Source organism: Salminus brasiliensis, chromosome 23 (genome assembly GCF_030463535.1).
Source record: "Salminus brasiliensis chromosome 23, fSalBra1.hap2, whole genome shotgun sequence".
In the NCBI taxonomy this organism is placed as follows: Eukaryota; Metazoa; Chordata; class Actinopteri; order Characiformes; family Bryconidae; genus Salminus; species Salminus brasiliensis.
This window is the reverse complement of record NC_132900.1, coordinates 32,057,284-32,082,464: the sequence shown is the minus strand read 5'-3', so window position 1 is coordinate 32,082,464 and position 25,181 is coordinate 32,057,284. Positions and strand designations below refer to the sequence as shown.

The 25,181-nt window shown below is 42.3% G+C and overlaps 3 protein-coding genes across 5 annotated transcripts; 2 read left to right on the top strand and 1 right to left on the bottom strand.

Moving 5' to 3' along the window:
• Positions 1-556: 556 nt before the first annotated feature.
• On the top strand, positions 557-6,625 carry LOC140545651 (cytochrome P450 2G1-like). 2 transcript variants are annotated; one of them, XM_072668560.1, is made up of 9 exons: positions 557-780; positions 939-1,101; positions 1,733-1,882; positions 2,008-2,168; positions 2,294-2,470; positions 3,192-3,333; positions 3,497-3,684; positions 4,864-5,005; positions 5,822-6,625. In XM_072668560.1, exons 1-9 carry the CDS (start codon positions 607-609, stop codon positions 6,001-6,003), a joined length of 1,479 nt encoding a protein of 492 aa, XP_072524661.1. In that variant the 5' UTR covers positions 557-606; the 3' UTR covers positions 6,004-6,625. The 2 variants fall into 2 exon arrangements, with proteins under 2 accessions (XP_072524661.1, XP_072524662.1); XM_072668561.1 differs by lacking the exon at positions 4,864-5,005 and having other exon boundaries at positions 5,822-5,983.
• A 1,503-nt stretch (positions 6,626-8,128) lies between these two features.
• LOC140545652 (cytochrome P450 2G1-like) lies at positions 8,129-14,159 on the top strand. Its single transcript, XM_072668562.1, has 9 exons — positions 8,129-8,296; positions 8,893-9,055; positions 9,255-9,404; positions 9,513-9,673; positions 10,526-10,702; positions 11,310-11,451; positions 11,637-11,824; positions 12,737-12,878; positions 13,909-14,159. The coding sequence occupies exons 1-9, from the start codon at positions 8,129-8,131 to the stop codon at positions 14,088-14,090; spliced, it is 1,473 nt and encodes a 490-aa protein (XP_072524663.1). The 3' UTR covers positions 14,091-14,159.
• On the bottom strand, positions 13,696-25,181 carry LOC140545653 (cyclin-dependent kinase-like 1). 2 transcript variants are annotated; one of them, XM_072668564.1, is made up of 10 exons: positions 25,115-25,181; positions 23,933-24,131; positions 23,697-23,818; positions 21,663-21,735; positions 20,031-20,121; positions 18,941-19,141; positions 17,956-18,038; positions 17,794-17,850; positions 16,914-17,066; positions 13,696-16,105 (listed from the first exon to the last, which is right to left on the bottom strand). In XM_072668564.1, exons 2-10 carry the CDS (start codon positions 24,098-24,100, stop codon positions 16,004-16,006), a joined length of 1,050 nt encoding a protein of 349 aa, XP_072524665.1. In that variant the 5' UTR covers positions 24,101-24,131; positions 25,115-25,181; the 3' UTR covers positions 13,696-16,003. The 2 variants fall into 2 exon arrangements, with proteins under 2 accessions (XP_072524665.1, XP_072524664.1); XM_072668563.1 differs by having other exon boundaries at positions 24,806-25,175.

The following is a 25,181-nucleotide window of genomic DNA, read 5'->3' as shown; positions in this document are numbered from 1 at the left end:
TATATATATATATATATATACTCTATAAGATGCTCTCTCAGCTCATGGAAGAAACCGGCCTGTTTTGTACAGTATAGGCGTGTGAATACTTGGCTATCTCTCGCTCACACCTAAAAGCTATGGTGTTGTGTAAGAGGATAAAGACAGTAAGGACGCACGCTGTCTTCAGTCCAGAATCTATGCGTGACATTGTCTGACTGCTTTACAGCCTGAACCATTAAATCCAGATGCTGTCCCCTGGTAATCTGAAGAGATTACTGCAACTGTCACCACTGCACACTCAGCCCAGAGCGACCGCACCCCGCGGCCTAAACTCTAACACTAATATGACTAAGGGCTCATCGGTTAGAGCGCCGAGCTGTTAATGATAGGGTTGTGGGTTCAATACCCGGGCTCGGCAAGCTGCCGCTGTTGGGCCTTGACCCCGACTGGAAGCAGTGCACTCTGCCTGTGGCCTGCAGGAAAACAGTCACATGCTTCAGCTCTGCCCCTCCTACTTAACTGTCTCACTGCTGCAAGCCTTATCTTGTGAGCTTCAGGCTGGTAGTAAACAGAGGAAGAGCCTGAAAGCAGACGAGCAGTAAATGTTCTCACCAGAGGAGAGTTATGGAGATCTCCAGCACACTGCTGTTGGTGGGCTTTGTGGTGGGTCTGCTTGTGGTGGTCAGATGGAAAAGTAACAGACGCAGACTTCCTCTTCCTCCGGGACCCCTAGCTTTGCCTGTGCTCGGCAATCTTTTCATGCTGAACAAACATGCACCCTTTAAAAGCTTCCTTGAGGTAAGAGATCATGTATACGACTCTACAGACGCTTCCAGACTCTCCAGATGTTGGGAAACAGCAGGCATTTCAGTGTGCAGAGAAAAAGAGCTGTGATGTGAAAGCACTTGACAAAGTTCTTAGCTGCATGTTCTGGTAAAGCCTATCTTCTGTTACAGTGGAGTAAAAAGTATGGTCCAGTGATGACGGTGTACCTTGGACCCCAGAGAGTGGTGGTTCTGGTGGGCTATGATGCAGTAAAGGAGGCCCTGGTAGACCAGGCAGATGACTTTGTAGGCAGAGCCCAAATCGCCTTTCTACACAGAGTTGTGAGAGGTTATGGTAAGACCATTACTATTAATAACTATTAATATGAAACACTTTGGGCAAAAGTATTGGGACACTGCTCATTCACTGCTTCTTCTGAAATCAAGGGTATTAAAAAAAGAGTCTCCTGCTTCTGTTTGAGTAACTGTCTCTACTGTCAAGAGAGGAAGACTTTCTACTAGATTTTAGAGTTATCATTGCTGTGAGAATTTGATTGCATTCAAGAGCGTTAGCGAGGCCAGGATGTTGGATGATGATCACCACCCCACCTCATCATCCCCAACTCTCCAACTCATCCTAAAAGTACTGAATGGATGTCTTCCACCATCATTCCAGAGAACACAGTTCTTCCACTGCTCCACAGCTCAATGCTGGGGGGCTTTATACCCCTCTAGTCCATGCCTGGCATTATTAGGCAGCATGGAGCCAATAGGTTCATGCACTCAGTCCTATTCTGTTGGCAGTATTTCTTTTGTACATGGACTAGACAAGCTGTGTCTGTGCATATGCACATCTGTGTCAGCAATGAAGAGGTGTCCACAAACATTTGGACATAGCTATAGTGTATTTACAGGATTTATAGTGTATTTATAGGAAAGTGAGCTGTGATCATTCAATCGTTCTCTTTCTGCTCCACTCTTACCAGGTCTCGTTATCAGTAACGGAGATCGCTGGCGTCAGCTCCGGCGTTTCACCCTCATGACCCTGAGAGATTTTGGGATGGGGCGCAAGAGGATTGAGACCTGGATTCAGGAGGAGATCAAACATCTTCAGAACAGTCTCAGAGAAACCAAATGTGAGCGGCCTTACGAAATCTGACAAATAGCCGACTGCTCTGTAATCGAGTTTGTTTCATTACTTTAGAAGATAATGGTCTTGGTCTTCAGTCTGAAGGTTCATGGCTGTGCTTACTTCACATAGCCGCCCCATTTGACCCCGCTTTCGTCTTGAGTCGAGCTGTGTCCAACGTGATCTGTGCACTGGTGTTTGGGCAGCGTTTCAGATATGAAGACAATGAGCTCCTCCGTCTTCTCCAGATCATCTCTGAAATCCTGCGCTTTGGCAGCAACCCATGGGGACAGGTAAGACGAGGACAGTCCAGAAGAAAGGGGTCCAGGTTTGCTTATTGTAGATCATATCATACAATGTCAGAGTGATCTCATGAAGTGAAGAACCTAAGCAGTGGTCATGTCAACCCCTCTAATAGGTATACAACATTTTCCCCTGGTTGATGAAACACCTGCCAGGTCGTCACCAGACCCTCCTAAGAGAAACGGACACGCTGAGGGGCTTCATTATGGAGAAAATTAAAGCACATGAGGAGAGCCTGGACCCAGACCACCCACGGGACTTTATTGATTGTTTCCTCATCAGAATGAAGCAGGTGAGCTTCTGCTGTTGGTGAAGTTATTTTGATTGTGGATGTTGTTTCCTTACAGGCAGCATTATGCGGCTCCCACCTCTATTATAGTGGACGGTATCTTCACCTGACCGGGGTTCGGGGTACAAAGTTTTATGGGGCAGTGGTGCTCAGCGGTTAGCGGATCCGGGCTATTGATGACAGCGGTGTAGGTTCGACACCCGGGCTCGGCAAGCTGCTATCAGTTGACGCTCGTCAGCCCTCCTCCTGGAGAGCTACGCTATTTGACAAAAGTATTGGGACACCTGCTAATTTACTGTTTCTTCTGAAATCAAGGGTATTAAAAGAGTTGATCCTGCTTTTGTTGGAGTAACTGTCTCTACTGTCCAGAGAAGAAGACTACTTACTAGATTTTGGAGTTATCATTGCTGTGAGGATTTGATTGCATTCAGGAACAAGAGTTGGTGAGGTCAGAATGTTGGATGATGATCACCCCTCTATACCCCTCTACTCTGCGCCTGGCATTAGGCATAGTGTCAGTATGTTTAATAAAGCATTTAATCAGTTCAGGGAACCACATTTCTTGTTTAGCCGCTCTAGTTGCTCTAGTCTTTACATGGGTTTGCCACTCAGTGCTGGTCAGGTTCTCCTCAGGTCAGTGGGAAATGCTGTTAGCATTCATTAGAGTCACAGGATCATTACTCTGGACACAGCTGACTCTGTACCTGTCTCCCTCTCTCTTTAGGAAAAGAACAATCCAGAGACGGAGTTCCACTATGATAACATGGTCTCTACTGTCCTCAACCTGTTTCTAGCTGGGACTGAAACCACCAGCACCACACTCAGATATGCTTTAATGCTGCTGATTAAGTACCCACACATACAAGGCATGTCTGTTTCTTACCCTTCTAAAAGAACTGAGTGCTTACTGTCATAACTGCAACATGCCTGGCGTGCATGTGAATAAATCCTGTTAAATTAACTGAATTAATATCAGCTCTCATGCTTCTGGAGCGCAGGTTAATGCTGCCTGCCACTCTGTTCCATCAGATCAAATGCAGAAGGAGATTGAGACCGTGATTGGAGGAGAGAGAAGCCCTGTAATGCAAGACAGAAAGGCCCTTCCCTTCACAGATGCAGTAATCCATGAAGTGCAGCGCTACCTGGATCTTGTTCCACTCAGCCTTCCTCACTGCGCCACACACAGCTTCTCATTCAGAGGTTTTGCCATTCCTGAGGTAAGAACACTGATAACCAGCAACACTCAGCTTCAGTACATCACGCTTACACACTTAAACCGAGTTAACAGAACAGGGCTGTTCAGCTTACAGGCACTGAATGCATCCTTATTAAAGAAAGGAAAGATTTTTTAATTTACTGCAAAATTTACTGCAATGCAAAAGTTTGGGCACCCTTGGCCAAATGCCACATTTTCGTTTTTATTGATTAGAAGTAAATACAGCCTCTAAAGCTAATCAAAAACACAAGATTTTAACAATAAAAAAATGAAAACCATTTTAGACTTTTCTAACCTCGTTTTGACAGAATCAGAAATACTTTATTGACCAGGAGGGAAACTGCATTTATTACAGTTGCAACTGTTTGTGTAAGAATAAACACTCTACAATATAAAATAAAATACATTTTGAACAAAGAGAGAATAAATTGAGAAAAAAATTAAAAGTAAATATATATAAATTATATGAATATAGTAAAGAGGCTTATTGGTAATAGAAAATTATTGCACACATTAAATTGAGTTACAGTACTATAATTATTACATTATTACACATAATAATTATTATTATTACACATATGAACAGTATAATTTGAGAACTGCACAGCTGAACCATAGTCTCACACACTGAAGGAGGAGTTATAGAGTTTGATGGTCGTAGGTAGGAATGACCCCCTGCGGTGCTCTTTGGTGCATTCCTCTAAGCAACTGGCTAAAGACTGAGGTCAGTGCACTGTTCCACTGTGCAGCATTGCTTGCATGAAAATAACCTTGATGGAAGAGTCAAAAGACGTTATACCTACAACCCCATCACAGAACGTGGTGTTACAGACCATCTAGAGCAGCCAGATGAGTGTTAAGGTTATATTTATGTGCAGCAAGACGAAGCATACGCAAGAATATCCTATGAACAAGAATCTTCAGCAAAGCAAAGTGAGGGGAAAGTCCAGCTACAAGAACTGAAGACTTTCAACTACATACAGTGTCTGTCGGAAGGGAGTGTGGTTAAGTCCTAACTCTTTAAGGTGTCCAAACTACACGGATGACATGGAAAGGCAGAGTAACATACTATGCTAGTAAAAATGCTATTTATTTATTTTGAGTGCACATCTGACAACAAGGCCAGACATCCACTCTCACAGCTGTAATTGGTCGCTGACCTTCAGTTTGGGTTCTTCAGGGAACCGTGATCATTCCTTTGCTGCACTCCGTTCTGAAAGAGGAGGGAATGTGGGACAGCCCCTGGACATTCAACCCCAACAACTTCCTGGATGCTAACGGCAACTTCAAAAACAACCCTGCCTTCTTACCCTTTTCTGCAGGTAAATGCTTTTACTGCTGAACACCATAACCCACAGCAGTGCAGGGGCTTAGAGCAGCTCTCCCCCCGGGTCAGTATTTTTCACACTTAGACATGGTAATTACTGTACATACACTGTACATATTAATGACCAGAGCTCTGCGTCTTTTCGGATGCCAAAGATGTGTGTCCAAAAGTTTGTGAACATCCCATTCTAATGAATGCATTCAGCTACTGTAAGTTACACCTATAGCAGGCGCAGATGTGCAAATGCACGCATACAGCTTGTCTAGTCCCTGTAGAGAAGAAGAACTGCCAACAGAACAGAACAATATCATGACCCTATTGGCTCCATGCTGCCTAATGCCAGGTGTGGGCTAGAGGGGTATAAAGCCCCCCAGTATTGAGGAGCTGTGGAGCAGTGGAAGAACTGTGTTCTCTGGAATGATGGTGGAGGAGGAGCTCCATCCAGTACTTTTGGGATGAGTTGGGGATGATGAGGTGGGGTGATGATCATCATCTAACATCCTGATCTCACCAACACTCTTGTCAGGCAGTTGGAACAAAATTCTGGGGTGGACTTTTACTTTTTGGACCTGAATTTTCTCTATATTATTTATCTCTATCTATAGCTTTAATAAAAAGCAATATGCCTGTTAAGGTGGATAACTTCACAGAATATTACTCAATATTTTATTGAAATATTAACTACAACACAATTCTATTTTATGTCAAGTTTTAATATGAAATGAATATACTGATATTAAAGTATAATAATTGTATTTATACTATGTGAGGTTTGAACAGCGGTGAAGCTGCTCCTTCTCTCTCCCTGCAGGTAAGCGCTCGTGTGTGGGCGAGTCTCTGGCTCGTATGGAGCTCTTTATGTTCATCGTGACTCTGCTCCAGCATTTCAACTTTAGCTGCCCTGGAGGACCGGACAGTGTTGACCCCACCCCTGAACTAAGCAGCTTTGGCAACCTGCCCCGCATGTACCAGCTCATCGCCTCCCCCCGTTGACCAAGCGCAGTGCTGCAGGTTTACTCAGCAGTCTAAGGAATACTACAGATGATGTGATTTAGGAAACTACAGGAACATGCAACTGCACACAGGACTGCAGAGGCCAGAGTGCCATTGCTCCAGGGGCGTCATTAGACCCAATTTACAGGGGGACAGGAGTGTCAGTAAGACATGGGAATTGTATTAGATTGTTATACTAAGGCGTGGCCACAACTTAGTTTTATTATATGAGATGTCACCAGCAGGCACTACATTTCCCATAATGCCAAGGCATGTTTTCAAAAGTAGCTAACGCTTTCAGTCTGAGCCAGTTTATTAGGGTTTGTTTGCGTAACTAATTAAGAGTCAACCACTCAGCAGACACGGTAACAGCAGCTCATAGCTGTGTGTTTCAGTTACAGACACTTATCATCATATCATCTGTAACAGAGGCGTCAGTTACATCAGCAACCAACATGGTTCCTCTATGGTATCACCATGGCCGGTTTTTATAAGAACACTTTATTTTTAATGGTGCACTACAAACAAAACAATCCATGTGATGTATTTTTATGAAAGGGAATTTGTCTTTGATGTGTTAAAATATGTGTATTAATTACTAATAAAGAAAAGAAAGAACCTTTTCAGGTTGTGCTGCTTATGTTTACTTCATTTTTAATTCCAATATGATCTTTAATATTCAGGAGTGACTGGTTATCACGGAAGAGTCAGAAAGGGCTCATCTGTTTACGGGATTTCTGCAGGAAGGTTTTTAAAAGTATTGGGATTTGAACTGTTTTTACTTGGTAACAGAATGCCTGGTAGTGTCTCCCCCATAAAACAGAATTCATGCTGGTCTACATTGTCTTTTTTCAGATTTTTTTCAGAAAGACTCGGGCTGTTATGACTACCTAATTCATTTTAATTGATTGCTTTCATATTAAAAACAGACTGCCGAGAACATGGATCAAAACCTGGTAAAAAAAAAAAGTATCACACACACACACACACACACACACACACATTACCAGTGAAAATCTCTTAAATCTCGCCCAAATATCTGATATTTCTCATTTTGAGATTATTATAGTGATATCAGAAGATTATTAACTTATTTTTGCTTATTTTGAGGTATTTTATCTTCTAAAATGGTCTTATTCTACTGGCAGATATTTTTCTTCATTTAAGAAACAACATATGATTTATTTTTAATCAAGAAATAATACTTAAAACAAGCAGACATGATCGGCCAGAAGAATAAAACACTTTTTAAATGGATAAAATGACTTTTAACTAGTAAAAATATTCTAAAAAATATTATAATAATCTTTATAATGTTTGTAATCTCAGTTTCTGCAACCTGCATGTAGAGCTTACTAAACTCTGCAGAAACCTGTGGAGAAGAAGTGCAATAAGTGTTAATGATAGTGATAGTGTAAATGCAATAAAAGTCATAACAGAGGTGATTTTAGTGCTTTATTAAGTGCTCTGGGATGAGGTGGGAGTGTTAAAGTCATGCAGTGTGTGCGTGGTGTTACTGCTAACAGACTAAACAGCATGAATTAAATGAGATATCCTCAGTTTAAGCTGCAGATATTAGTTTAAACCCAAAGCAATCACAGCACAGGCAATGAAGCAAGTCTGGGTGTGTTGAGAGGAGCTGGGGTGGGGGGGCGTTCTCACCCTACCAACCATTGAGAGGCCACCCCAACCCCCCCAGGACAGACACAGTAAGAAGACTTTCAGTATTAGCTTTTATGAAGAACATCTGCAGAAACTCAGACCCCCTCTGTTCAAACGCAAATGATCAAAAGAATAGAACCAGGGTGATTTGATTGTATGGGGCCCTCTCTCATTCCCTAATTTCATCTGTTCTCCACAGCTGTGCCCCACACTGTTTCAGGAGTTGTAAACATTGCAGTCATGGAGGAAGCAGGTGAGGGTGCACTGTGCATAAAGCAAACCTGAGAGTTTCACCTCTGTCCCATTCACACTTCCACAGCCACTCCTCCTGGAGCCCAGTCAACCCCGTATAAAACCCCAGGTGCCGTCCAGGACAGGCAGAAACACAGGCTGAGGTGAGAAGCAAGAAGCCCAGCTCGGAAACACTGACGCTGTGACGCTGCTCAGGTTCTGGAGGAAAGGCATGGACATCTCCAGCACGTCTCTTCTGGTGGGCTTGGTGGTGGTCCTGTTACTGTTCGTGAGATGGAGGAGAAAGACATACAGACTTCCCCCAGGACCTCCAGCTCTGCCTCTACTTGGCAATATCCTCACTATGGACAACCGAGCACCCTTTAAGACCTTTCTGAAGGTAAGAGGAATGCAGGCATGCTTGTGCACGTCGCTGCAGCTACTTGCGAGGGGGCAGGTGTATGGAGTAAAGTTCATGAGAACCACATGAATCATCTGTTTCTGTTTATTTGTCCAATACTGTGACCCGGATTTAATATAAGCAAAAGAGCATTTTTTTTAATGCAGCCATCAGCAGTTAGTGTCATGAAGAACCACATTTAAAGGCTCAGTGATTGGCAGTGTAACACTGCCGGGCTTCAGAGCAAGAAAGAAGAAAGAAGTACTGCCAATAGAATAGGACTCTCTGGAGTAGATAAACATCATGAACCTATTGGCACCATGCTGCCTAATACCAGGTATAAAGCCCCCCAGCATTGAGCTGTGGAGAAGTGGAAGAACAGTGTTCTCTGGAATGATGGTGGTGGAGCTCCATCCAGTACTTTTGGGATGAGTTGAGGATGAGGTGGGGTGGTGATCATTATCCAACACCTTGACCTTGTAGCTGAATGCAATCAAATCCTCACAGTAATGCTCCAATAGATGGGACTGGGGACACAGTCCTAACTTGCTCAGGACAGAGTGGTGCATGTTGGTAAAGTCTGTCTGTCTCAACAGTGGAGTGAGACCTACGGGCCTGTGATGACAGCATATCTGGGAACACAGAGAGTGGTGGTCCTGGTGGGCTATGACACAGTGAAGGAGGCACTCGTAGACAATGCAGACGACTTCGTAGGCAGAGCTCCTGTTCCTTTTGTTCTGAGAGCATTGAAAGGCTACGGTAAGATTAATTTTCATAGACTGGACTTTTTATCCAACAGTGGGATCTGAAGACTGAGTACAACACTGCCCTCTAGTGGCCTGAGTTTAAACATAACACTAAATGAAAAACTGTCTGACACCAGTCTTTAATCTAAACTATTTATTAATAATCAATACTGTGTTTCTGAGAATTTGCAACATTCTATATGTTCCCTCAGGACTGACCATCAGTAATGGTGAGCGCTGGCGTCAGCTCCGGAGGTTTACACTTACCACCCTCCGAGACTTTGGAATGGGCCGCAAGAGGATGGAAGGGTGGATTCAGGAAGAAAGCAGATACCTGCTGGACGCTTTCAGAGAAACCAAATGTAAGTGGACTTTTAACAAACCAGCTAAATCATTCAGGTCAAACATGTCCGAAGGCTGTGGTTTAAAGTTGATGTTTGTTGATGTTTCACCTTGTTTGCTTCCTCTAGCTCATCCATTTGACCCCACGGCCTACCTGAGCCGAACTGTGTCCAATGTGATCTGTGCGCTGGTGTTTGGTCAGCGCTTCAGTTACGAAGACAACAACTTCCTTCGCCTTCTCCAGATCTTCTCTGGTGTGCTACGCTTTGGCAGCAGCTCGTGGGGACAGGTAAGAGGTCATGATGAGGAGGAAGGACTTTACATTAAGATTTACATCTAGAGCATTTAGCAGATGCTCTTCTCCAGAGTGACTCCAGAGCTTCACTATTTACTGAGGAAGAACCTCAGCTAGTTTAAATAGACTAAAATTCAGAGCTCCTCTAATCTTAGACTCTACTAAACACAAGTCAATATGGAGACCATAATACTCTACTCTTCACCCAAGTCCTCTCAGAAGAGGAGGGTCTTCAGTCTGGGTTTGAGGACAGCGAGCGTTGGACTCTGCTGTTCGGACACCCAGGGGAAGTTCGTTCCACCACTTCGGTGCAGGACAGTAAAAAGTCTGGACGCTCGTCTTCCGTGGATCTTAAAGGATGGCGGGTCGAGCCGAGTCGTACTTGAAGCTGGAAGAGCTCTTGGTGCAGATCGGCTTTTGACCATCGCCATCAAGTACAGAGGGGCTGGCTGGTCCAGTCTTGGCTTTGTAGGCCAGCGTCCAGGGGCAGCAGCTACAGGAAGCCAGTGAGGAGAGAACGCAGCAGAGGAGGAGCTGAACATGGCTGAACTTAGAAACGTTGAAGACAACCCGGTCTGCTGTGTTCTGAACAAGTTGTTGATAGTGAAGGCATCTCTGGAGACTTTTCAAACCATATAAAGACAACTGATGGAAATTGAGGAAACTTACATTTCAGTCCTCCAGTCAGAATTCAAAGATCCTTTGTCATTTTTAGTTTATTTTTGTCTCCAGATGTCCTCTTATGGCTGAGTCAGATTTGCACGCTCATTCTTTCAGTAAAAATTTTCCACCATGTTACACCAAGTCAGCCATCACCAACCTACACCCTCTCCTCTCATCTCTCAGCTGTATAATATCTTCCCCCGGCTGGTTGAGCTCATTCCAGGCAAACATCATCAGATCATGGATGAATTAGAGGAGATCAAAACCTTTTCCATGGGCAAAATACAAAAGCACAAGGAGACTCTGGACCCTGCCAACCCACGAGACTTCATCGACTGCTTCCTAATCCGACTCAAGCAGGTAAGCAAAGCCTTATCTTTAGTCATTGCTTTGATAGCTCGTATTGCTGCAGGCAACATCTCCAGTAGGGCCATCCATAAACACCCCCTATAGCATTGAGCTGTTGAGCAGTGGAAGAGCTGTGTTCTCTGGAATGATGATGGTGGAGCTATATCCAGTACTTTTGGAATGAATGGGAAGTTAGGGATGAGGTGAAGTGGTGATCAATCACAGGATCCTGACATCTCTTTATTTCAGAAGAAACAGTAAATGAGCAACGTCCAAATACTTTTGTCCATACAGTGCATTTTCAACTGAGGATTTTAGGAAAGCGTTTGATGTGTGCTTTGTGTGATGGCAAACACAATAAGTGCTGTCAATCAAATTCTTTTCATGTGGGTACAGAGAAGCTACCCGCTGTAGTCCATCATGATCACTAACAGGAAGTTAAGAGGTTCTGGGAAGTCAAACCATTTAGGGAATTGTATGGGTGTACGGATATTCTTCAACCTGTACGTCTCATTTTGACCTTGTGTGAATTACAGGAATTATTACAGAATTATTAAATGTCACTCCTTGACCTCCAAGTGTGTGATGTTAACACTGGGTGTTTTGGGTTTTCCAACAGGAGAAGGACATCCCCAACACAGAGTTCCACTATGATAATATGACAGCAACTGTCCTAAACCTATTTCTGGCTGGGACAGAGACCACCAGCACCACTATCAGATACGCTCTGATGCTGCTGATCAAGCACCCCGAAATACAGGGTAAGACCATTATAACCGCCCCTAAGGCAAAGCACTGCTTTACTGGACTGTAATATGGAGCTGGAACACCATCTTCAGTAAAAGCGCAAAGCAGGAGTCGACCCAAGAGCCAGCTTTGCTATCCCACGGTGCAACCGAAGGTGCCTAATGATACACACTACTGTCCGTTCATTCTGTCCCATCAGAGCACATGCAGAAAGAGATCGACGCTGTAATTGGACAAGACAGGAGCCCCATGATGGACGACAGGAAGTCTCTCCCATTCACTGACGCAGTGATCCACGAGGTGCAGCGCTTTGTGGATCTGGTACCACTCAACGTTCCCCATTACGCCATACGAGACATCGCATTCAGAGGCTACATGATTCCCAAGGTAACATACAAGACTGACTCCAACTGAGAAAAGTAGCAGGTAGAACGCAGAACATGAAGTACCCAGAATACCTAGTTAGATACAGTATGTGTCCAAAAGTTTGTGGACACCCCTACTAATGAATGCATTCAGCTATTTTAAGTTGCGGCCATTGCTGACACAGATGCACACACACACACACACACACACACACACACACACACACAGTTTGTCTAGTCCCTGTAGAGAAAGAAATACTGCCAATAGAATAGGACTCCCTGGAGCAGACAAACATGAACACTCTTTTCATGTGGGTACGGAGAAGCTGCCAGCTGTAGTCCATCATGATCACTAACAGGAAGTTAAGAGGTTCTGGAAAATAATTAGAAATAATTAAAAACCCAACATTGCCAAGAAGTTCACGTCCATGATACGTGTATATAAACATTCAATTACAGATATTATAATTCCATCATTAAATCAGATTCACTGCTTATTCTTATGAACATGTGTTATAGATATTATTTACATAACACATAAATACAAACAGTCCGATGTCTAGTTGCTTTTTGCAGTTGCTTTCAGCCTCCAGATCATTTGAGGTCAGGTACTGATGTTGGTTCATTAGTTCTGGACCACAGACTCCATGGTACTGGACAGAGCTCCACTATTCAGCTAATGCTTTTCTATGGAAATTACTGGCTGTGTGTGTGTGGAACTGAACACAGTACTGAAATCACCAATAATCACCAATAATCACCAACAATGCTGAAATGGTTCAGCATTACATTACAGTCAGAACCCTTTTCTACTGTTTCACTGTTATTGAGTCAAAGAACCCTTTTCCAGTCCTACAGAGAACACGTATACCTTTGGAAACCTTTCACTAAACCTCTCAGTGACCTTCAGTGTATTAACCTTCCATTCCTACAGGACACGGTAATCCTGCCCATGCTGCACTCTGTTCTGAGGGACAAAGACCACTGGGACAGCCCCTGGACATTTAACCCCAAGCACTTCCTGGACACCAATGGCAACTTCAAGAAGAACCCCGCCTTCCTCCCTTTTTCTGCAGGTAAATGCAGTCATGCACCAAAGAACCCTTCCATATGCACAAACACAATCATAAAGCAAATGCAGGAAGCCCCCACAGCTCCGGACACACACCTACACACACCTCCGAACATACACTTTAGACTGTTTGTTGTGTTTGCTGATTAAACACACTGGGTTAATTATTGACCTCAGGTCTGAGGTTTGTGTCTCAGTATGAGCCGCTTCTCTAAACCAGTCTGTTACTGTTTAAAGGTCTGGATGTTTTCATTACAGAGGTGTGTGTATATATTTTAGCATGGGTATAAATTATTGAACTATATTGCTGGCACGGGAAAATTTCATACAAATAATCTGCAGAAATTAAACAAAAAAAATGAACATCAACAATGTTATAACAATAAAATATACAGAATAAAGATAAAATTATTCATTATAAATAATACGCAGAAATATATAATTAAATTTATAATAAAGCAAAAATAAAAAGCCATGTCGTAAATGAAATTATAAAAAATAAATATGCAGATTAGATATGCAATTATAATAAAACAATGTAATGAAAGTTCAAATTAAATAAATATCTGCAAAAAAAAAGTAATATTAACATTTTAATCCAAGTAAAAATAACATCCCAATGAAATTATAATACAAATAATATTCAAAATGAAATTCTGGAAAATAATTGTCAGCAGTTCCAAGTTCAAATTAAATGAATATAAAAATAAAATAATAATGAAACTGTAATCCAGACTAACAGTAAAAGTACATCATTTATCCAGAATAAAGTTACAATGACATGATTAAATTAAATGATTATCCAAAATGTAGTAATAAAAGCAATATTCAAAATGAAGTTAGACTGAAAGGAACATTATATATATATAAATGTGCCTATAATTAAAATGCTTTAATTTAATATGCATAATTGCCATTGCTTAGTACAGAATAATGAATATCACTATTTAACCAATTTCTTTAGTTAATAATCATTTAAAAATGACAAAAGTATAAACTAGCGTTGACCACCTCTTTGTCCCTCTGTCCCGCAGGTAAGCGCTCGTGTGTGGGCGAGTCTCTGGCTCGTATGGAGCTCTTTATGTTCATTGTGACTCTGCTCCAGCATTTCACCTTCAGCTGCCCTGGAGGACCGGACAACATGGACACCACCCCTGAAATCAGCGGCTTTGCAAACCTGCCCCGCAAATACCACCTCATCGCCACCCCCCGCTGAGCACGGACAGTACTGCAGTGTCATGGGGCCAGTCTTCGTACCATCCCTGAAAACATTAAACCCCCCATATTTCTGTTCCTTCATTCAGGCCGAGTGCTCTGCCTTGGAGCACTGTCGGTAGGTTCTGACCACTGCAGAGAGGTGCATGAACTAACTGTTCACCTGCTGCCTAATATATCCACCCCCTGACAGGAGCCACTGGAACCAGATGATCTATGCTATTCACTTCACCTGTCAGTGGTACTAATGTTATGGCCGATCGTTGTGTATAATATATTACAACCTAAGCGACGCAGCTAACGCTGTTAATTAAGCTAGAGCAATCATTTCCCACAGTCTTGTGCTCTATGGTCAGATATGTCTACATATACAGTGGCATGTAAGAAGGACCCCTGGTCCAAATGTCTACTTTTCATTTCCATGCTTTACAGTTTCAATAAAAAAGGAAAAGGGACCAAAGCAAAAGTTTGGGTACCCTCCAGATCCCTACTTATTAACATCCTGTTTGGTCTTTGAGACCAAAAGTACCTAAAATAAAAAAGCTCATCTTCTACTTACTAGATTCTTTATAGTGTCCAGAGTTGCCCAAACTTTTGCATTTTACTGAATGGTGAGAATTACTATTTTACAAATTCTTGCAGTAAAAACAAAAACATTTGTTTGAGTGTCAGTGTATTTCCAGATATGACATATCTAGTTCATGCGACGGCTGACACCACATATACCTTTTTACACAGGCTTCCTATAAAAATACAGGAGACATGTAAGCAACTAATTGAGATTTTGCATGTGGACAAGGCAGCACAGACCACTCTCTGCTGATATTACATCCTGCATAATTCCATAATTCCTCAGGATGTAAACAAAGACACTCTACCCTAAAGGCCTGTGAGCAGGAGAAGATGAGGCAGTGAGGTGCGGGTGCGGAGCATTCCGTCACTCAGCCTGGTTATCTGATAAGACGATCGGAGACGATCAGTCAAGCCAAATGTCAGGAGAGCGGCGGATCACTGTCCCTTACTGAATATCAATGGGTAGAAAGTAGCAGTAGCTCTTACTGTACATTTCCAAATAAGGCCGTTCAGAAAACTAGGCCAAAAAACAGGGTCAGGTTCCAAAGCTGTCCAACACAGAACCTTTCTTCCAGTCTCACAGAAAACTGTGGTGTGTAATTATACATCTCCTGTCTAAATATGCTATATCAGTACGTCCAGTCAAATAGTGGCAGATCTGTAAACTGAAAGAAACACAAATGTGCTGAAAATGGAATTTGTATGATTTTTTTACTGTTAATAAATGTTTCTCTACAAATTGTCTGTGCAGTTGATGTTTGTTCATTTACAATGAATGTGTCCTTTCATTAAAGCTCCATTAGGTGCTTAAGAAAAATGGTCCCTATGTAGTAACAGTGCAATGTATTACCAACTGACTGGCACGCACAGTGGTGAAACTCCAGGTACAGAAAGGAAAAGATGCATAAAGGCACAGAAAGACTTTAAAGGAGCTACATGCTAAAATCCTTTACTACTGTAAAACTACTGCTAATTACAGTAATCTCTGTGGGGAGATTCTTAGATGAAAAGGAAACCTGCATTAAATCTATAATAATAATAATAATAATAATAACTATATATATATTTATTGTGCATCTATGCCACAGAACACACTACCAGCTACTACATTTGGCACAGTAGATGAGCAGGCTCTGACTTAACACCTACAAAGCTACAGTACAACTAACTTATTACATATTAGTTAAATCATTATAATTCCCAAATTATTACATGTAGCTCCTTTAAGTAATATGCTGATTTATTCTGCACAGTCCAACCATGCCACCAATCACGATGCTGCTCATGTCTACAATATGTTCATTTGCATATTTACTTTACATATGTACTTTATGTTCCCTCTCAGATGTTGGGCAGATGGTGGTCGTATTTGGGTTTGTGCTTGTTCTTCAGCTCGGGTGCTGGGGAGATGTTACTGCTGGGGAGTTGAGGCAAATACTGCATCTGGAAAACAACATGCAGTGCCTTAAAGCAGCAGCACGCAGCAATTTATCTTAAATCAGCAGCTTCAGGATCATGCTGATGCTCCACTGACTGGAACAGGGAGAAGGGCGTCTCTGTCATTCCCACTCCAGGCCGGAACGCTGCTGTTACTGCACTATGGGACTTGAAGTCATATTAGTGTAAAATCCTGTAGTATTACTCCACCGCCTCAGTCCATGTGCTTCTCTACCTTTCAGTGACGCTTCTGGATCTGTCAGCTTGTCCAGAAATACATGTGTACAGCTCACCATTAGGGGGCGCTCATAGCGTAATTTGATGCTTTAAAGCAAAGTGAACTCAAATCATCCCAAGATAAATCAGAATGTTTGTGCTGAAGCAAAACACTGGTGATGATGTGTAGCTGCTGGAAGTAGTGTTAAACTGAGAGAAAGTACCGGGACGGTTAGCATGATGCTAACATAACAAGTACATTTATATAGTGACACTAGCGATGCATTATCTTACCGGATAAATAAATACGAGCTCCTTTGTTCCATCTAGTGGTTGAACAAGGACCCGCAGTGTGCTGTGACTGAGGAGCCTGGTGCAAAGAGGCTACACTGATCGGCTCTCTGGGTCGACTACGTTAGAGAAATATCGGCCGATTGCCGATCGCATATTTGGGCTGAAAACTGTTCAATACTGATACAAAGCCGATGAATTTTCCTATCTCTAGTGTGCACCCTTAAATAACTCAGGGTTGGTTTAAAATCATGTTGTATGAAATCAGTGCAGCCAGTGTTATCCACCGCAGATGAGCAAATCTTACCCCAGGCATTCTACGTCTGGGGACTTTTTCATGCCTTCTGCCGGGACGATCCACCTCCCTGCCCCACCCTGCTCCGCCTTCCTCCTGAAAGTACGGCAGCTCTAATAACTCCTCACACGACAGCCTTCCAGCAGGGTCCATCACCAGACAGGACTACACACACACACACACGTTCACCCACACACACACACACATATATTTTCAACATGTAATACAATGACCAGATTAACCAGAAAGGTTACCTAGTAGACGTTGGGGTCTATACTTTATTTATCTATACTAAATTTTTAGTTGCTATTATTGCCATTTTCCACATTTGAGTAACTTAAATAATCTGTTGTTGGTTAAAGTAATACATCAAATGGGTTAAAAAGGGGGTGGACCCTCAGCCAGACTGCTGTTAGATACACACTGCAGGCTCTGAACACTTGCTTGCGTACATTCAGACAAAAAATCATTATCAGCCTATATTTGATAATGATAAACACTTAAACCTATGATTCAATTATTTATTCTGTTATTATTAAGCAAAAAACTACTAAACAGCCGTTTAGCTTACCAGATTGTGTGGAGTCCCCCCGAGTTCTATTTTGGGGCCTAAAAAACTGATGTAAATTACGACAGTAATGAAGCGTAGGTTATCATCCAGAGGTTAAAGGGTCTGTATTACATTATAACCTAATGCTGCTGGTCCTCTATGTGCTGCTAAAACAGCTCACTCTACAGCTCAGGACCTCTGAAGCAGATCTTTTCTGGTCCAGCGCATCCTACAGCTGAACGCAAAATGTTCCTATAGTTCTCTCTGTAAAAGGGGGTTGAGTGTCATACTGTATACTGATCAATCAGCGGACAGTCATTCATTACTTCTACTAAAGCTTACCTTCATCACAGCAATGGCAGGAGGAGCTGCACCATGGAACCTCTTCTCCAGCGGTTCCTACAATAACACACTATTCATTCATCACCCAGTACTATTATTACTGTTTGCTGTCTATGTGCGTGTTTGTGAGTGTGTGTATTTGTGTGTGTGTGTGTGTATTACCATGGTATCTGGCTCAGGGATGCTGACTCCACTGAAGAAGACATTGGAGCGGAAAACCTGCTGGTGACGAGGGATCAGGTCCCCTAAAGTTGAGAGGACAAAGCCTTTATTAATCCTTAATACACTTTAATAAACACAGTGGGGTAAAGCTTTATCAGCGAGTTACACGACCACTCGAGAACATGACCATTTATAATAATTATGATACGGTATAGACTTTAATAAACTGTTGTGTTATGATAATTATGCTTATGAACTCTAATAGGATTATTATTAATAACACAATAAGTATATTATAACACAAATAATAACACTAACCTGATGTTGTTTGTAATGATGCGTATGGTTGTGTATCTTACTTTATCTTCTCCATCAGTCAGCACAGTACCAATCAGCTTCATCTGATATTTGTTACTGGAGTTACAACCATTAATCAATAATATTCATCTAATCTAATCTGGCCCATATTACCATACAAAACGACTAAATTCACATTTGAAAATCTTTGGAATTATGTTCCCCTGATACCTGATGCTGACTGATTCAGAGGACAGAGTAAAATAAGCAACAAGCAACATAATCAACAATATAGATGAATTAGTGAGCTCAATATTTGATAAGCAACAGGTCACCGCTCCTTTTGATTTATACATTATAACTGCTTATTAATGATTCAATAATCAATTCAATCAATAATCAATACCTATCAATACCTATTAAGCAATCAGGTATAGTTTGGAAAAGTTTTACCTGATCAGGCAGCCATTAAGATTCACATGTTCTGTGAAAGTGTGTAAAATAGTTTCATTATATACATGCTGTTTGACTCCGCCCATTAATTCTGAAGTTACCATACGGGCCAGCCTGTCAGTACAGAGGCTGTTTACACAGATATACTCAGAGATAAAGAGGCGTTGAAGAAATTCATCAGTGAGTATCAGGCTGAAAAAAATTGGGTGAAAGGTTTGAGGGACTTTGGCCGTACCCAGCGTCCTGCGGATGAGGTAGAGCTGATCCACGTCGGACCGCCCAGGCCACAGAGGGTTTCCGTGCAGGAGTTCAGCAAAGACGCAGCCCAGGGCCCACACATCCACCGGGGGGCCGTACTGCGTGTCCCCCACCAGCAGTTCCGGAGCCCGGTACCACCGGGTGGCCACGTAGTCCGTGTAGTCATCACCTGGGCCAGCTGTCATGTACAGACGTGGACATACACATATCATAAAGAGGGGATTACAACAGCATGCCGAATGATGGACTACATGTTAGCCTATGGTAACAATACACTGAAACCTAAGAACGAGGAAGGTAAGCGGAGCTTGGGTGGCACTAACTGGCTGACCGGGTTTAGGAGGCCCTGGACTTCACACAAGGCTGAAAGTGAGCAGCTAAAGAAAGAGAGGTGACATAGGCCAGCAGCATAAATAAGTCATTAGAGAAGCAAGGATGCTAAATGCACATAAATGCGGAGCGCGAGAGAGAGAGAGAGAGAGAGAGAGAGAGAGAGAGACCGGGCCTTTTTTTGTTAAGAAGAAGAAACTGTTCTTTACTGGTCTTTACTTACTTCATTGGACCAATAGAAATGCCCACAATTAAATAATGCATACATTACAGTGAATAACAATTATTTTCTGTCTGTCAATCAGTTCATTCCTAAGTGTAGCCCCGCCTTCTTACGATAGAGCAGAGTAAGGGTTAGAAACTGGCCAATATCAGCACAGAGAGACTAACTGCTGGAATTGGAGACTCTGGTGATGGAGGGACAGTTTAGAGTTTAGAGGAGGAACATGTTTTAATATTCTGTCATTGAAACATATGGGAATGGGCGGAGCTACACATCATACTGCAACCAGCCAGCAGAGGCGCTAGACCTGTGGCCGCTTCACTTCTGAGAGGCGTTGTGCTGTCCATGCTCTCTACAGTCACTGGATTCTGCGAAACTAAGCTGTTTTTTTAGTAACTAAGTGTTATTCAGCGCCTCCAGTGTGAAGATGTCCCACACTAGGCTAATTCACTGTAGTACAGAAGTGCTTGAGCTGAGACACAAAGAAAGGCAGGAGGGGAAGATGGTGACCTACTGAGGATGCGGGCAAAGCCGAAGTCACACAGCTTAATGACGCCCGTCTTGGTCAGGAGGATGTTTTCTGGCTTCACATCCCGATGAATACACTGTTGGGTACAATCAGAAACACTAAACAAGTTTCATAGGAACAGATACACAGTAAATATGCTGCTAGATTATGTGATTTTCAGCTTGTTTTTTAAACCAATTACTAAAAAATAAAAATATATTTACGGGCCAATTTCATACATGCCAAATACGTTTTTAAAAATACATTTAAATTTTCTTTTAGAAATATTATATAAATATAGCTATTATCAAACATGTTGAGTATTTATTTCGTCCATGTGGGATGGCTTCTAAAAGGCTTTGTGTGTCCTCTTGGGTTGAAGAGGGAATTTCATCAGAATGCAGTGGTTTCAGAGAAAGTTGGGCTCCTAAAATCTACATTTACACTGAATCAATTCACACACATTACACCTGACCAGAAAGGAGGACACACACACTGTCCAGCTGTGATCAGATTTCACTTTTTCCCCGCATTATTCAAACGAGCACTTGTTCAGGGCTAGCCAAGACGTATCAGCGTTAACAGGTCACTGAGAGGTGAGTATTTCTGGGACCAAACCAAGACTGACAGAGCTGAACACACCATCTCCTCCAGACTAGCAACTACACAGAAATGCTCATAACACTACATGATATACTTTCATGTACATCCATATATAGACTTGTGTAATACTATGTAGACTAAAGTATTGGGACACCTGCTCATTCATGGGTTTCTTACACTTCTAAAAGTGTAATACTTACATAATTACATTATATGTCCATATGTTTTGGACACCCCTTCTAATGAATGCATTCAGCTACTTTCCACTGCACCCACTGCTGACACAGGTGTGCAAAAACACACACACAGCTTGTCTAGTCCCTGAAGAGAAGAAGTACTGCCAATAGAATAGGACTCCCTGGAGCAGATCAACATCATGACCCTATTGGCTCCATGCTGTCTAATAATGCCAGGCGTGGGCTAGAGGGGTATAAAGCCCCCCAGCATTGAGGAGCTGTGGAGCAGTGGAGGAACTGTGTTCTCTGGAATGATGGTGGAGGAGCTCCATCCAGTACTTCTGGGATGAGTTGGGGATGATGAGGTGGGGTGGTGATCATCATTCAACATGCTGACCTTACTAACGCTCTTGTTGCATATTGCAATCAAATCCTCACAGCAATGCTCCTCCAAAATATAGTAGACATATATCAATACATATACAAATATAGAGACTCCAACAAAAGTAGGATCAACTATTTTTTTTAATCTCTTTGAGCAGATGTCCCAATACTTTTGTCCATGTGGTGTGTGTGTGAGAATGAGACCCAATGTTTACTTATAATAGGCTCGTCTCACTCAGATCTGCACAGGTCTCTATCTCAGCTTCACTCTTCAGGTCTAAACTGTAAAAGCAACCTCATCTCGAGAAGCCTTGCAGCAGTGCCTGGCACTGATCTGTATGTAAGTACGGAGGCTCTCGAGCTTTCTCTGTCTTAGAGAAAAGGACGACACTGTAGCTGAACTCATCACAGAGCTCGCACTGTCTGTTAGGCCAAAAGAGGTTAGGGGCATGAGGTTCAAATGGCAGAAACTGACGTTGTTTTTGTGGCAGAAGTTGACGGCTTGAAGAGTCTGCCAAATGATACTCTTCAGCTGGGCCTCAGGAACCCTACAGAACACAGAAACACAAAGAGAGGGGCCGTTGTCAAGACATAAGAACGCTGGAGGACCAACAGAAAGCTATACGTCTTCGGCTCTGTTCCTTGCTTTTTCAAAAGACATGCAGAGCAATAGGGGAAAAGCTTCGCCGTAGTAACGCACTGCCAGTCTCCCGTAGCAACAGGCGCCTTTGTTTTCAGAGGCAGCTAAGGTTACTCCAAAAAGGCTTTTGGCCTTCGGATGGAGATAGTTAGACAGCCGCTGGCTTTTGTGGACTCACAAATGAAGCCAGATCTAGAACCGGCCCGGCCCAGTGACCTTTAGTCACGCACTACGCTGCATTAAAAAGCTTCTGGTGACTTTTTGGTATCCCACTTAAACCAGCATTCTTTAAACAGCTGGGCCTGCTGCTGTGGGTGGGCCTTAGGTCACAGTTCCAATGCATTAGACCATTAGACCCGTCCTAAAACTAGCTGACATTATTTATACATCTTTTATTAGAAATAAATATTTATACACTTTATATTTATACACATTTTATTTGTTTTACACAAAAAGTAAGCTCCATTAAACCACAGCCACTCAATCCAACAGTGACTAGGCAGGAGCAGGCCCAAAGAATTCTGACTGGGGCATTCACCTGAAACTGAGTCGTACGTGTAATAATGCAGTGAATGTGAGCTTTCAGCTGTTTGGAAGACTCCAAGCATTAGTCCAAGAATGAAAAATAATCCGATTTAGGAGTATACTGCACATTTCTACAGTCACTAGTACAGGTTTAAATAAGGTTAATGCTGCATTGGCACTAGGCATGTTTTTCCTCAGCCACCAGTCAGCCTGTTTTTACCCTCAAATGGTCACAAGGTGGTCAGAATGCTTCTGGTTAAAGAAGAAAATGCCCAAAATGCCTCAAACCTAAAAACAGATAAATGATTAAACCAGAGCCTGTCCACCAGGATTCAACTGCACTGCTAGAAATTTGGTTCTGGGAAAAGGTCTGCATGTAGCCACAGTTGGTTTAGCCCCTGTCTTGAGCAGGTAAGATAATTGTTTTGTCTAAGAAGAAGTTAAAAGTAGAAAATAAATAAATAAATAAACGAAAACAAACAAACTAGCAACTATAAGCTGTAGTGAGCAGAGGAGTGTGGAGGGAAAGTAGCCAGAAAGTATACATACACTATATGGATAAAAGTGGGACACCTGCTCATCCATCATTTCTTCTGAAATCAAGGGATTATTAAAAAGAGTTCTCCTGCTTCTGTTGGAGTAACTGTCTCTACTGTCCAGGAAAAAAAACGTCTTTCTACTAGATTTTAGAGGAGCATTGCTGTGAGGATTTGATTGCATTCAGTGTCAAGAGTGTTAGTGAGGTCAGGATGATGGATGATGATCACCGCCCCGCCTCATCATTCCCAACTCATCCCAAAAGTACTGGATGGAGCTCCACCACCAGTACAACACAGTTCTTCTACTGCTGGGGGGCTTTATACCCCTCTAGCCCACGCCTGGCATTAGGCAGCATGGAGCCAATAGGGTCATGATGATCTGCTCCAGAGAGTCCTATTCTATTGGCAGTATTTTTCTAGAGGACTAGACAAGCTGTGTGTGTGCATTTGCACATCTGTGTCAGCAATGGGTGCAACTTAAAATAGCCAAATCCATTAATTAAAAGGGGTGTCCACAAACATTTGGACATACAGCGTTTCAGTTTTGTTAATGTGAAGGTAGAGACGACTGAAGCTATATTTTGAGGTTATTGTGAACATTAAAGTCTTAAAGAAATTAAAATAGCCAACTTCTATAATCCTGATTTCAGTCAACAAATAGTACTGACTTTAATTCTGAAGTTATTATTATAGTAATACTGAGTATTTGATGATATTTGATTATTTTGTTCCTCTGAATGTTGTGGTGACTGGAAACATGCAGATAAAGAATGTAAGCAAGACAGAGAAGCTAAGAAAGACCAACCCTCTTGGGTGCTTGTCCAGTTCATTGAGGACGGTTTGTTCACAGAACTCAAAGACCAGGTGTAGCCTTCTCTTCCTCCTGAAGACCTCCAGAAGATTGACCAGGTTAACATGCTTCAGCTGCTGCAGGTGGACCAGGAATGTGCGAAAGAGAAGAAATGTCTGTTACAGGAGGACGTGTGTGTGTGTGTGTGTGATTAGGGGGATTAGGAATGACCAGAGATGCTTTCTCCTTACCTTCAGCATTCGGATTTCTCTCAGTGCTATCTTCTTAATGACGGGGTCATCTTCAGACTCCACAAACTTTTTGATGGCCACTATCTGGCCTGTGTCTCTATTGCGGCATTTAAACACCACGCCATAGGAGCCTTCTCCAATCTTAGCCAGCTTCTCGTACTTCTCCATCGTAGATTCAGAAGACTTGGAATCATGAACGCTAAAAAGGATCAGTACAATGCAGGATGTTCAGATACACAGATAATCAATCATTAATACTTCTTCATAATATACAGTTTACTCTACAGTCGTTGTTTGGTGTATTTGAATAGTTCATTCCTGGTTTGTGTCACCAACAATTAAACTAATTAATAATTAATTAATAAAGTTAAACCTCAAATTTCAGCCTCGCTGAGTAAGTAATATTTAGTAGCAATATTATATCGTATTCCTTAATAATTCAAGTGTTCTTGAGTTAAAGTGCAAATTTAAGAATTCATTACAAAATAACTGGAAAATCAGAAAAGTTACTGAATGAAACTCACCTGTAAAAACTGCAGTTTAAATGTGTTCACACTCATCTAAAACTAAAGAATTCTCTAAATAACAGCTGTTCATGCTGATAAACGTATTTATTTCCTCTGCTGTTTGTTTTTGCCCACTCTAATGTTTATTTTTAATTATTTTAACTTATTTTATAATTTTTTTTAACTTTTAAACCTTAATTTTAAAATGTTAGTGAACTTAGATTACTACTATTAAACTGAACCTGTAATAATAGGTTAACAGAATTAAAGGTCTGAGACATGTATAAACACAAAGCTTTAAACTATTGCATCACACTGAGACCCTGAGCCCAGGTGTTACACAGCTGACTCATTTATGTGCACCTACCTGAAAAAGAAGTCCTCGAGCTGCAGTAACGAGTCCTAAAAACACTAAAGTCACATGACAAAACCTCCCATCTCCATCCTCACACTTTGCTGACTTTCCCTCGAATCCCTCGAATATCAGACTTCAGCAGCAGTCTAGTTAATTACTTCCCCAGAGACCTGACCCCGGGCCACAGCCCGACACAGAGCCTTGCTTCCCAAACCTACACTCGGTTCCCACAACCTGCCATTCGGGCTACGTCCAATACCAACGACCGGAGAAGCCCCTGACCGTACACTGGCCCAGCCCCTGTAAAGCAGCCTGTCTTACTTGGTGTACACTGCCGGGTCTGAGCTGCTGCCCTCTGCTCACCATCCTCACACGGCTGGGTTTGTTG